The sequence below is a fragment of the Saccopteryx bilineata genome, chromosome 6, assembly GCF_036850765.1.
Source record: "Saccopteryx bilineata isolate mSacBil1 chromosome 6, mSacBil1_pri_phased_curated, whole genome shotgun sequence".
In the NCBI taxonomy this organism is placed as follows: domain Eukaryota; kingdom Metazoa; phylum Chordata; class Mammalia; order Chiroptera; family Emballonuridae; genus Saccopteryx; species Saccopteryx bilineata.
Window position 1 is genome coordinate 116,843,241 of NC_089495.1, and position 12,511 is coordinate 116,855,751.

The window sequence follows — 12,511 nt, forward strand, 5'->3', positions numbered from 1 at the left end:
TACTCCTAGGTACTTTATTAATGGTCATAATTTAATCTGCAAAAATCACAATCTGGTTTTGAGCTTTGTATTATTTAAATAAAGAGTCCAAGTTTTCCTGACTTTTAAGTAATGACTAGTACTTTACTTAATCATTAGTACTGATAAGGTTTACAATATTTATTTCAATATCATAATGACTATGGGACTTCTTTATATTTATTAAAAATATCACTCATACTTATGAAACAGACTTCAAAAACAATTCATTATACCAGAGTCTAGATATTTTTATTTCTAGTACAATGTAAGAGAAGCAATAGACTTAATTTAGGAGATGAGTTGATGTTTAAAATAAATTTTAATATTTTTACTAAACATTTAAGGAAGTAGTTTAATACCTGTATTATACTCAGTATATTCTAGAAATAGAATAGGTAACACTTTATAGCTAATTTTATGAGATCTCATCACCTTGATAAAACACCAAAGCCATTATAAAAAGTAGAATTACAGACCAATATCCACCATAACATAGGTAAAATAATTCTTAATAAAATTTGACAAATCAAGTACAGAAATATATGGAAAGGATTACATCATGAGCAAGAGGCATTTAATCCAAAAATTTAAAGTTTGTTTATTATTCAAAAATATGCATCAGTGTAATACATCACATCAACACACTAAAAAAGAAAAATATATATGGATATTTCAATAGATATAGAGAAATTATTTTAAAAATTCAGCATCTATTCATGATATAAACTCTTAGTACATTGGAAATTAAACTCCCTTGGTGTGATAAATGGTATCTACAAAAGCCTGTAGCTAACATTATTCTTAGTGATGAAAGACTAAATACTTTTCTCGTAGATCAAAAACATGGCAAGGATGTTGTCACTCAGCACTTCTATTCAACACTGGGCTGGGCTAGCAGTCTTAGCCAGTTCAACTAGGCAATAAGACAGTTCTAAGAATTCTAGAACTAATAAGTGAATTTAATAATATCACAGGATAAAGGTCAATATTCAAAAGTCAACTATAATATTTATATGTGAAATATTTAAAATTTAAACAAACAATAAAACCATTAAAATAGTACCAAAAACATGAAGTACTCAAGGATGTACTAAATAAAATATGTGAAAGACCTGAACAATAAAAACTACAAAATGTTTCTAGGAAAAATTAATAAAAAAGTAAATAAATGCAAAAATATACTGTGTTGGTGGGTCAGAACACCCAGTATGTTAACCTTTTAGTTTTCTCCACACTTGTCTATGGGCCCTAATTTAATTAGAATTCTGATAGGCTTTTTTGTTTTTTGATGGAAATTAACCAGCTGATTTTAAAAAGTCTGTGAAAATACAAAAGACCAGGGTTAAACAAAACAAATTTAAAAAGAACAGAGTTGTGTGATTGTTGTAAAGAGAGACAAATGGATCAATGGAAGAGCGAAGACAGTCTTACCACTCGATAATAAAAAAGCAAACTACTCTAAACAAAGTGAGCAAATGACTTGAACAGAGGCTGCACCTATGAAGATATATAGATGACCAATCAGCATATGAAAAATGCTTCACATCATTATTCATTTGGGAAACTCAGTTTTAAATCACAGATAGGCTTATGTTATATACATACTGTAATGGATATAATTAAGTAGATTGAAAATACTAACTATTGATGTGGATGTGGAGTCCGTGAAATACTTGTAACTTAACTGGTATGAATGCAAAAGGGGTATATCCATTTGGAAAACAGTTTTTTAGCATCTTATAAGACTGAACATATAGTTATCGATTGACCCAATAATTCCAAGCCTAGATGTTTTCACAAGAGAAATAAATATATATGTCCACATTAAGACCTGTATAGCAGCTTCATTCATAAGAGTCAAAGACTAGATATAATACAATGTTCATCCACATGTAAGTGGGTCAACTAATTATGATATAATATTATATGTGATACTACTCAGCAATAAGGTCTGAACTGATACAACATCCATGTGACTTCAAAGTATTATGTGATGCCAAAAAGGCATACAGTAATGACATTCTATATTATTCCATTTATATAACATTAAATTTTAATAGAGTTTCTAGAAAAAAGCATAGGCAGTAAGTTCCTTGACATAGGACTTGGCAATTATTTTTTTGATCTGTCACTAAAAACAAAAATAAACAAGTAGTACCACATTCTGAAAAGATTTTGCACAGCCCAGTAATCCATCAAAAAAATGATAAGGAAACCTACCAAGTGGAAGGACACATTTTCAAATACTCTATCTGCTAAGGGGCTAATACCTGAAATTATATAAAGAAGTCATACAACTCATTAGCAAAAAAATAATAATAAACTAAAACATCAAACAAGAAAGAATTTCATCAAAAATGGACAAAATCCAAATAGACATTGAATAGAAATTTTTTCAAAGACGTACAGATGACCAACAGGTACATGAAACATGCTCAACATGACAGTAATCATCAGGGAAATGCAAGTTAAAACTCTAGTGAGCTATCATCTCACTCTTGATAAAATGGCTGTTTTCTAAAAGAGAAGATAAAACATTGTAGGCAAGGATGTGGAGAAAAGGGAGCCCTTGTACACTGTCGGTGGTAATAGAAATTGGTGCAGCCACTATGGAAACAGTACGGAGCTTCCCTAGAAAATTTAAAAGAGTTACCAGGTGATCTAGCAACTTTATTTCTCAGAATTTATTCAAAGAAAACAAAAGCGCTAACTGGAAAAGGTATCTGCGCCCCCATGTTCATTGCAGCATTATTTACAATAGCCAAGATCTGGAAACAGCCTGAGTGTCTATTGATGGATGACTGCATAAAGAATCGTGTTATAATGGAATGTTATTCAGCCATAAAAAAGGATAAAATCATGTCATTTACAACAGATGAAACTCAAGGGCATTATGCAAAGCGAAATGATTACTGTATGATCTCTCTTACATGTGGAGTCTAAAAACAAACAGAAAACCTAAGCTTGTGGATACAGAGAACAGATTGGTGGTTGCCAGAGGTGGGGACTGGGGGCAATGAAATGGGTGAAGGGGGTCAAAATGTTAAAAAAATATTTATTAAACATGTAGATGCTAGAGTCTTGTCTGTGACTTAAGGAATCAGAATCTTTATTTGGGACTTGGGCATCACCCTTTGTAATATGTTCTGCAAATGATCAGGATACACCAGGGTTTGAGGACTATTATGCTTAATTCACTCGTAGCCTAGTCTTATCAGCCATGTGTAATTATCACCATCTTTGACCATAACTTTCAATGTAAGTAGGCTCATAAACTGAGTCAGTTGTTTTCTATACTGCTCTAAAAAGTATAACTATTTAGGTTCATAGTAGAATAATGTAACCACCTGCTTTATGTGTTTAAAATTATGAGATTTATTTGCAGATACAAATGAAGGTGATTAGACACTGAAATCCTAATATGAAGGTCCTTGCTTTGCCCAGCACAGTTCAGTAGTAAGAAACCAAGAACAGTGGCTGCCTACTGAGGTTGGAATTCGGGCAGCTTTCACACTGTATATCTTATTGCGCTTTTAAAAAATAATTTGAGGCCCTGGCCGGTTGGCTCAGCGGTAGAGCGTCGGCCTAGCGTGCAGAGGACCCGGGTTTGATTCCCAGCCAGGGCACACAAGAGAAGCGCCCATTTGCTTCTCCACCCCTCCGCTGCGCTTTCCTCTCTTCCCCTCCCGCAGCCAAGGCTCCATTGGAGCAAAGATGGCCCGGGCGCTGGGGATGGCTCTGTGGCCTCTGCCTCAGGCGCTCGAGTGGCTCTGGTCGCAACATGGCGACGCCCAGGATGGGCAGAGCATCGCCCCCTGGTGGGCAGAGCATCGCCCCATGGTGGGCGTGCCGGGTGGATCCTGGTCAGGCGCATGCGGGAGTCTGTCTGACTGTCTCTCCCTGTTTCCAGCTTCAGAAAAATGAAAAAAATAATAATAATAATTTGAATATTTAAATAATAATTTTTATTGTTACATGTTTTTATACCATGGTTATATTTTTAAACTTGATTTCACTGTAGCTCCATCTTAGAATTTAGAAGCTTAGCATTTAAATGAATTCCAGGTACCATTTAATCCTATCATTTGTATTTTTCACTTCAAATCATTTTTTATTTTTTTAATTACAGTTGATGTACAAAATTATATTAATTTCAGAAGTACAACCCAGTAACTAGACCCTATCATATATTAAAGTAAGAACGCAGTCTATAGATTTTATTATATGGTCATCTAGCTTTTGTATGAAAAATTTACTTTCGGAGATAGTGAATCCTGTTGTTTCAACTATTCAAAAACATTCCATCAGAAACTCTTTATTTTTTATTGCATTAAATAACTTTATTGAATTCATTGAGTCATTTGTTCACAAGACACTGTATTTATTTAACAGAAGCATTGCTATTACAGTTTTATTGCATATTTCTGTACTTCAAATGTCATTGAATTATAATTTCAAATACGATAATGTTATAATGTAGCTTTCTCTGAAATTTATGCATAATTAAGATTTATAATACTGAAGATTGATTACTGAAGAAGTTAGATTAACCAAAACTATTAGGAATACTAATTTCGAAGGTCTTTTCCTTTTTAGATTACTGTGCCACGCCATGAAGGACCACATAGTCCGTGTTGCGAACGAAGCGGAGTTCATTCTGAACCGACAGAGAGCTGAGGATGTGCATAAACATGCAGAATTCGAGGTAAGGTTTAGGAGCAGATTAAATTCTGCTTTTTTGTCATAAGTAAGCCATCACTGATAGTAACCTTACATTACGAAGGGCATTCTGAAGAGGAAAATTTCACTGAAGACATTTTAGTTCTTGAGTAAATGTCAAAATGGAGCACTAGTTTAGTTTCACCTCTTTACAAAATGAAGGGATCCCTCCTGCCCTAGGACTAAGGACTTGGTAGACTGAAGTTCTTCTAAGTTATCTTTGAAGGCAAATAAAGTTGTTTTTTTTTTAATTTTTTTTTTTTTTTTTTGTATTTTTCTGAAGCTGGAAACGAGGAGAGACAGTCAGACAGACTCCCGCATGCGCCCGACCGGGATCCACCCGGCACGCCCACCAGGGGCGATGCTCTGCCCACCAGGGGGCAATGCTCTGCCCCTCCAGGGTGTCGCTCTGCCGCGACCAGAGCCACTCTAGCGCCTGGGGCAGAGGCCAAGGAGCCATCCCCAGCGCTCGGGCCATCCTTGCTCCAATGGAGCCTCGGCTGCGGAAGGGGAAGAGAGAGACAGAGAGGAAGGAGGGGGGGTGGAGAAGCAAATGGGCGCTTCTCTTGTGTGCCCTGGCCAGGAATCGAACCCGAGTCCCCCGCACGCCAGGCCGACGCTCTACTGCTGAGCCAACCGGCCAGGGCCGGCAAATAAAGTTTTATAATGCAATTACTTTAGTAATTTTTAAGGTAGGAAAGTTAACATATACCATTTGATAAGGTTAGAACTATAAAGAAGTTCAGTTTCCAAATATTCAGTAATTTATTCTTTTTTAATTAATGTATCTGTCTTTAGAGTGGTCATAGAGCATTTTAGATCATATTTTATTTTTATAATTGATGTTTTATTGACAATTCAAGCATTGCTAATTTGTGATAGATATGTAGATCTATATGTATATATGGAAGTATAACAGTTAAGCCTGACCAGGTTGTGGTACAGTAGATAGAACGTCAGACTGGGATGCAGAGGACCCGGGTTCGAAACCCTGAGGTTGCCAGCTTGAGCACGGGCTCACCAGCTTGAGCATGGGGTTGCTGGCTTGAACAAAGGGTCACTCACTCTGATGTAGCCCCCTCCAGCCCCCAGTTAAGGCCCATATGAGAAAGCAATCAATGAGCAACTAAGGAGCTGCAATGAAGAATTGATGGCTCTCATATCTTTCTCTTCCTGTCTGTCTGTCCCTATCTGTCCCTCTCCCTGTCTCTGTCATACACACCCAAAAAAGAAATATATATTTAAAAATTATCATAAGTACTTTGGGTAAAGAATAAATTAACTATTATTTCCATTTTATATGCAAACTCTGAAGGATGTTGAAATACTATAAACTCCAAAGAAATAATTTTTTAATTTAAAATATTTTTAAATTATAACATGTCATTAATTATTCACCATTATGTATATTGCTTCAATTCAACAAATCTTCTGATTTCAGTATTTTAAATAAACAATTATTTCAGATCATTCAATTAACAATACAAAAATAGTTTCAGAAATATTGAGGTGACCCGGTGTTTGGCTTACGTTAGACTGTCGTGGCCTTGAAAATAATAAATAATTGCACCCAATTTATTCTTCTGATGCCATGTGCAAACAAGTGTGGTGTGGCTGGGAACCGGAGCCAGGCTTTCAGTTTTGATGAGGTTGTTATCTCAGGGAGCCAGCTCTTGTAGTGATGCCAGCTGATGTCCGAGGTCTGCTGATCTCTGACCTGGCCAGCAGAAAAGCCCGAGACAGGGCGACAGCTGCCGGCGCATCCAGACCAACAACCTCTGCTTCATTTGTCAGACAGGACAGCACACGTTGGTCACATAGGATCACAAAAATTTTATTTTGGAAAAAAAAATACTATATATTTTAAACATGTATGAAAGTACATTAATAGTTAAGTGTTTGTGAAAGTGAAGTTTTTTTGTCACTTGAACAATAAATAGCATTTGGATATTTATCAGGATATCAGGCTGTAATCCAGATGACAAGATGGAGTTATCTGTATTTTGAAGAATATCTTTAGGTGTAAAATATGTCAGAGCTCTAAACAGAACAAAAACATTCAATTAATTTTCAACTTCTTTTAATAAGATTTAGAATATTAACTGAATTCCATGCTGGATCAGTTTTGACTCACTTGTACAGGGTGGGGCAAGACACACTTTATTTTTGTATTCTTATTTATTAATCATTGTTCTATTTTCCAACTGTAAGCCTACATTGTCCCCTTTTTTCTACTAAGAAAATCAAGATATTTTATGAGGAAATAAGCAAATCAATATTTGTTATGTGGAAAATATTTAAAGTGAATATTATGAAGCTAGATATTATCTAATAGATTTAATATATATTTAACCAAAATGATACTAATGTAGATGCAGTGTTTTTCAACCTTTTTTTAAATTTTTGTCCCCTAAGGAATCTTTAGCCAGTTTTTATCCTAAGTATTTCCTAGTGAGACTTGATTCCTGTCAATATGCCTCGTATATGTTTCTGAGATGTTTTATGTACATCTGTGCTTTATAGTCTATATGAAAAGAGTAAGTCTTTCCTTTTTCAAATACACCAACACCAGTTCAGCCCTTGGGAATAAGATGGCATTATTGAGGAGGCATGGCCATGTGTGATAAGAAGTTGTGGAGGAGGAGGACATGGGGATTCAGTGATGTTTAGATTATGTATACATAGAATACCAATGTAAACCTAATTTTGAGGGTATTATCATTGTTCCTTAATTAATGTATATTATTTTTTACCCAAATGCTTGAATTTGTTCTTTTTTGGTCAGTGTTATTAGTAAAATGCATTGGTGTGTGTGTGTGTGTGTGTGTGTGTTTGGGGTGTATGTATGTAGTTCACCAAACACATGATATTTAAATTGTGAAAGATTTTATAAAAGTCAGGACATTTTATTGGAACTTTGTGAGGGATTTTTATCTTACATATAAGCCTTTAATGATGAGAAAAGTATATTTAATGTGAGACAGGTACTGTACAGTTAAGTTTTTTTAGTTAACTTTAACCACTGTAATTATTAAAGAAGGAAAATAAAAATTTAATTTTCTTCTCCAATGAGCTAATGAAGTATTAATGTCATTATGTAGGCAGATCATTGTACTAATTGGTTATTCCCTGTACAAAAAGATGAATTGGAAAATGAATTAATCCTCTTAGATTACTGCAGGGTTATTTCTGTGGAAGAAGCAAGTTGTGGTCATCATCTATGACAGTGAGAGGCGGAGGGATATGTACAGATCCCTCCATGAGGAATGTGAACTAGTTACATGTATTTTTTAGCTGTAGATATGTTTTTACTTCCTAGTTATATGCCTGATATTACATATTTGGTAACGTTAACATTTACAGCCAATCCAGCCTATACTGAATCATAAAAAATATCATAAAAAATCAAACATTAAATAAATGGTCATCTTCATGTTCATATTGAACCTTTTGCTACACAATGGAAGTGATTAGTGATGTTACTAATACCAGTGGGCATGAAAGCAAATAGTTAACACAGTACAAATTATTTTACATCTATGTATGCGTAAATACAAAGAATACATTTTTACAAGTTTGAAAGGTGACCCTATGTGTTCTTTAGAATAAAGCTTCAAAAGATTTCAGTAGCTGAGTTCATTACCCTTTACCTGAAGGTTAGCTGTCATTCCTTATTTATGCACGGTTGGAAGTTGTACATTGATCATTATTCATTGTGCGCATTTCTTCATAGTCCCAGTGCGCCCAGTACGCTGCTGACAGAAGAGAGGAAGAGAAGATGTGTGACCATCTTATCAGCGCTGCGAAACACAGGGATCACGTCACAGCCAACCAGCTGAAACAGAAGATCCTCAACATCCTCACCAACAAGCATGGGGCCTGGGGAGCCGTGTCTCACAGGTGAGCACTGACGAGTTACAGTGAGCAGTGATGTGCAGGTGAATTGCAGTCAAAATAGAAAATGACTGTAAATCTTTTCATTAGTTAGAGAATATGATTGTATTAAAAATTATTATGATTTTTTCCCCTGATATTTTTAGTAATGTTTTTTAGAATGGTTTAGAAGAAAATTGAAACTTAAAAGTAGCTCTGATAGAAGTGATTTCTAATTTAGAATTATGTGTAACATAAAATTTGTTTAGGCAAGTATTTTCATTTAAATAGTCAAATCTTTCTACTTATTAATTTTATATCAGTCTCAATTTTTATCATCTATAAGTATTAATGTAAGCATTTACTATGGATAAGTAATACATTCTTTTTATATTTCTCCTCCTTAATTTTCTATTTAGTCTTTCTTAGGAAAGGTTTCATCTCAAACAAAGGCATTTATGATATTATAGTACAACTAAAAGTTGGTTGTTTATAAATTACAGTTTCATGGGAATAAAATGATAAAGTATACGGGCGGGCTTAATTTTTTTCTCCTGCACAGTGAAGTTTCCTAGAACACTCGTGGTGAGGTAGCGTGTCCAGAGTGCTGGCGCTCTTCATTTGTGCAGCTGCATGGATTTGATCGTGTTGGTTATATTATGTCTCTGACTGGCCAAGTATGGGGTTGGTTAACTGGACAGGACTCTGCTGAGAATTCTGGTGGAAATGATTCTGTTATTTGGGAAGAACATTTGAATATGCCCAGAATAGTATTTGACCAACTGTCATTGCATTTCAGATACAAGATAGATTTAAGAAAACTTTATTTTTTAATGTAAAATTATAAGCTAATGTCTTTAAAGTCAAAAGTCAATATTTGTTTTTCATAATAACAATACTATGACATCAAACATTTATCAAGTATTTATTGTGTGTCAGGCATCATACTAAGAACTTTATGTGAATTATTTTGTTTAAACTCCGTATCATCTCTTTGAAGGTTTACACTTAAAATTTTCCATATTACAATGAAGAAACCAAAGATCTCAGAGGTTAGGTAAACATACATAGTATCACACAGATTGTACGAGCAGAGGCAGAGTGTGCCAGTGTGGGCTGTCCAGAACACAGCAACAGACCCAACAGAACATGTTTGGGACACAGAGCTATATAACTGGAGACATCGGCACAGATCAAGATTTATTATAAAGAATTGGCTTATGATTGTGGAGCTGGCAGGTCTGAAGTCTGCAGGGTAGGCAGATGGGCTGGAAACTCAAGCAGCATTTCTGTGACAGTCTTGGGGCAGAATTCCTTCAGTGCTTTCTCTTACGGCCTTCGTCTAATTGGATGAGACCCACCTACATTCTTTTTTTTTTTTTTTTTTTTTTTTTAAGCAAAAAAATGGTGGGTGTTGGGCAGATAAAATATATTATGCTCGCTTTGTTAAAGATGGCGCTGCCCACGTGGAAGCCGTCACCCAGGTGATATTAATGTGTGTTGGGGGCAGGCTGTGGGCAGGCAGGATCCTTATAGCCTGGGGCTTGGTTTTAGGACTAAATCTTTCCCACCCTTTTTGATGTGGGGTGGTGCAATCCCATTATGTCTCAGATAAGTGACTTTGTATTAGAGACTTCCCTATTTTGTATATTGGATTAAAGGTTTTGCTTTCTACACTATAAAATGGGGGCAGAATGGGAGTTTGCTCTCTCAGTTCCTGGGATTATTAGCATTAGAGAGGAGAGCAGAGAGGAGAGAGCAGAGAAAGGCCACGTGGAGGAGGCCAGGAGAAGCAGCCAAGATGGTGAAGTGTTGAGCGAGAAGCCAGCCCGCCAGAGTCCATGCAGGGAGAAGGAAGGAGACGGGGAACAGAGGTAAATAAGTCTGGTGAGCCAGAAACCCTTGACTCCAGGAAACTCGGACAAGTCAACAGCCTTGTGAGCACTGAATGTGAGTGGGTTCCGGAGCCCAGTGTGTGTCTCCACCCGCCGGCCGGGTGCAAGCCAGGACCAAAGACGATGACCCATCAGTCCTTGGCTTCATTGCTTCCCCACTGACTGTCCGAATCCAACGCGAACCTGCATGGGCCGGGCTGCTGCTATGGTGGCCCTGGATACTGGTTTCACAGTGGGCCATTCAAGTCTCACACCAGCCGATGAGCAAAAACACAAGGCTCCCAAAGCCACTGCTGCATTCTCTGGTTCCATAAGCACGAGAATTTTCTCTGGTTTCTCCTAGAATCAAAGGCCCCACCAGTTTCAGTGGAGCTCGTAAAAGCCCCTCAGCTCTGGTTCCCCATCTGCCAACATGGCTTCTTCCTTAGCACCCAGCATTCTCTCTGTTCTCCCTGCAAAACATAGCTTCCTTCTCCTTCTCCTCTTTTCTTTTTTTTTTTTTTACCTTTTTTTTTTTTTTAATAATTTTATTTTTTTAATGGGGTGACATCAATAAATCAGGATACATATATTCAAAGATAACAAGTCCAGGTTATCTTGTCCTTCAATTATGTTGCATACCCACCACCCAAAGTCAGATTGTCCTCTGTCACCTTCTATCTTGTTTTCTTTGTGCCCCTCCCCACCCCCTGTCCCTCTCCCATTCCCCCCTCCCCCCCGTAACCACCACACTCTTATCAATGTCTCTTAGTTTCACTATTATGTCCCACCTACGTATGGAATAATACAGTTCCTGTTTTTTTCTGATTTACTTATTTCGCTTCGTATCATGTTATCAAGATCCCACCATTTTGCTGTAAATGTTCCGATGTCATCATTTCTTATGGCTGAGTAGTATTCCATAGTGTATATGTGCCACATCTTCTTTATCCAGTCATCTATTGATGGGCTTTTTGGTTGTTTCCATGTCCTGGCCACTGTGAACAATGCTGCAATAAACATGGGGCTGCATGTGTCTTTACGTATCAATGTTTCTGAGTTTTTGGGATATATACCCAGTAGAGGGATTGCTGGGTCATAAGGTAGTTCTCTTTTCAGTTTTTTGAGGAACCACCATACTTTCTTCCATAATGGTTGTACTACTTTACATTCCCACCAACAGTGTATGAGGGTTCCTTTTTCTCCACAGCCTCTCCAACATTTGCTATTACCTGACTTGCTAATAACAGCTAATCGAACAGGTGTGAGGTGGTATCTCATTGCCGTTTTGATTTGCATTTCTCTAATAGCTAAAGAAGATGAGCATCTTTTCATATATCTGTTGGCCATTTGTATTTCTTCCTGGGAGAAGTGTCTATTCATATCCTCTTCCCATTTTTTTATTGGATTGTTTGTTTGTTTGTTGTTGGGTTTTATGAGTTCTTTGTATATTTTGGATATTAGGCCCTTATCTGAGCTGTTGTTTGAAAAAATCATTTCCCATTTAGTTGGCTTTCTGTTTATTTTGTTACCAGACAAGACAAAGAAATAAAAGGCATCCTCTTTTCTTTTCAAAACTTCCTTGCCCAAAAAGCCTCTCCTCCAGCAAACATTAGCAAAACAATGGCCCCTCCTGAGCAGGAAGGTAATTTGCAATTTCACAGACATATACCTGGTGCTGCCCAGCCCCCAAGGCAAACTATAAGTGAGCAAACATAAAAATCACATTTTACAAACTTATTTTTTGTAAACTACTGTACGCCAGATTCTGAAAAGTACTGTACCTCACTTCAGTGGGTTTACGTAGAGACACCAAGTCCAGATGAATTTGAAGAGTTTTATTAAAGGAAGAGATTTATTAAATATGCCGGCTGCATATGGCTGACATGGGGCATAGCAGGCCCAAATCGTGTGCCCCCCTCACCTACATTCTTGAGAACACTATTTTTACTTAAAGCTGATTGAGTGTAAATGTTAACCACACCTACAAAACGTTTCAGAACAACATCTTGACTAGTATTTTA

The 12,511-nt window shown here is 36.7% G+C and overlaps 1 protein-coding gene across 2 annotated transcripts in view; it reads left to right on the plus strand.

The window, feature by feature from the left end:
* Positions 1-12,511, plus strand: part of NBEA (neurobeachin) — a 740,071-nt gene that overhangs the window by 365,530 nt on the left and 362,030 nt on the right. For both annotated transcript variants that reach the window (XM_066236595.1, XM_066236597.1), the window contains exons 36-37: positions 4,618-4,726; positions 8,474-8,640. In XM_066236595.1, coding sequence (XP_066092692.1) covers positions 4,618-4,726; positions 8,474-8,640 — 276 coding nt within the window. The remainder of the gene's footprint in view (positions 1-4,617; positions 4,727-8,473; positions 8,641-12,511) is intronic.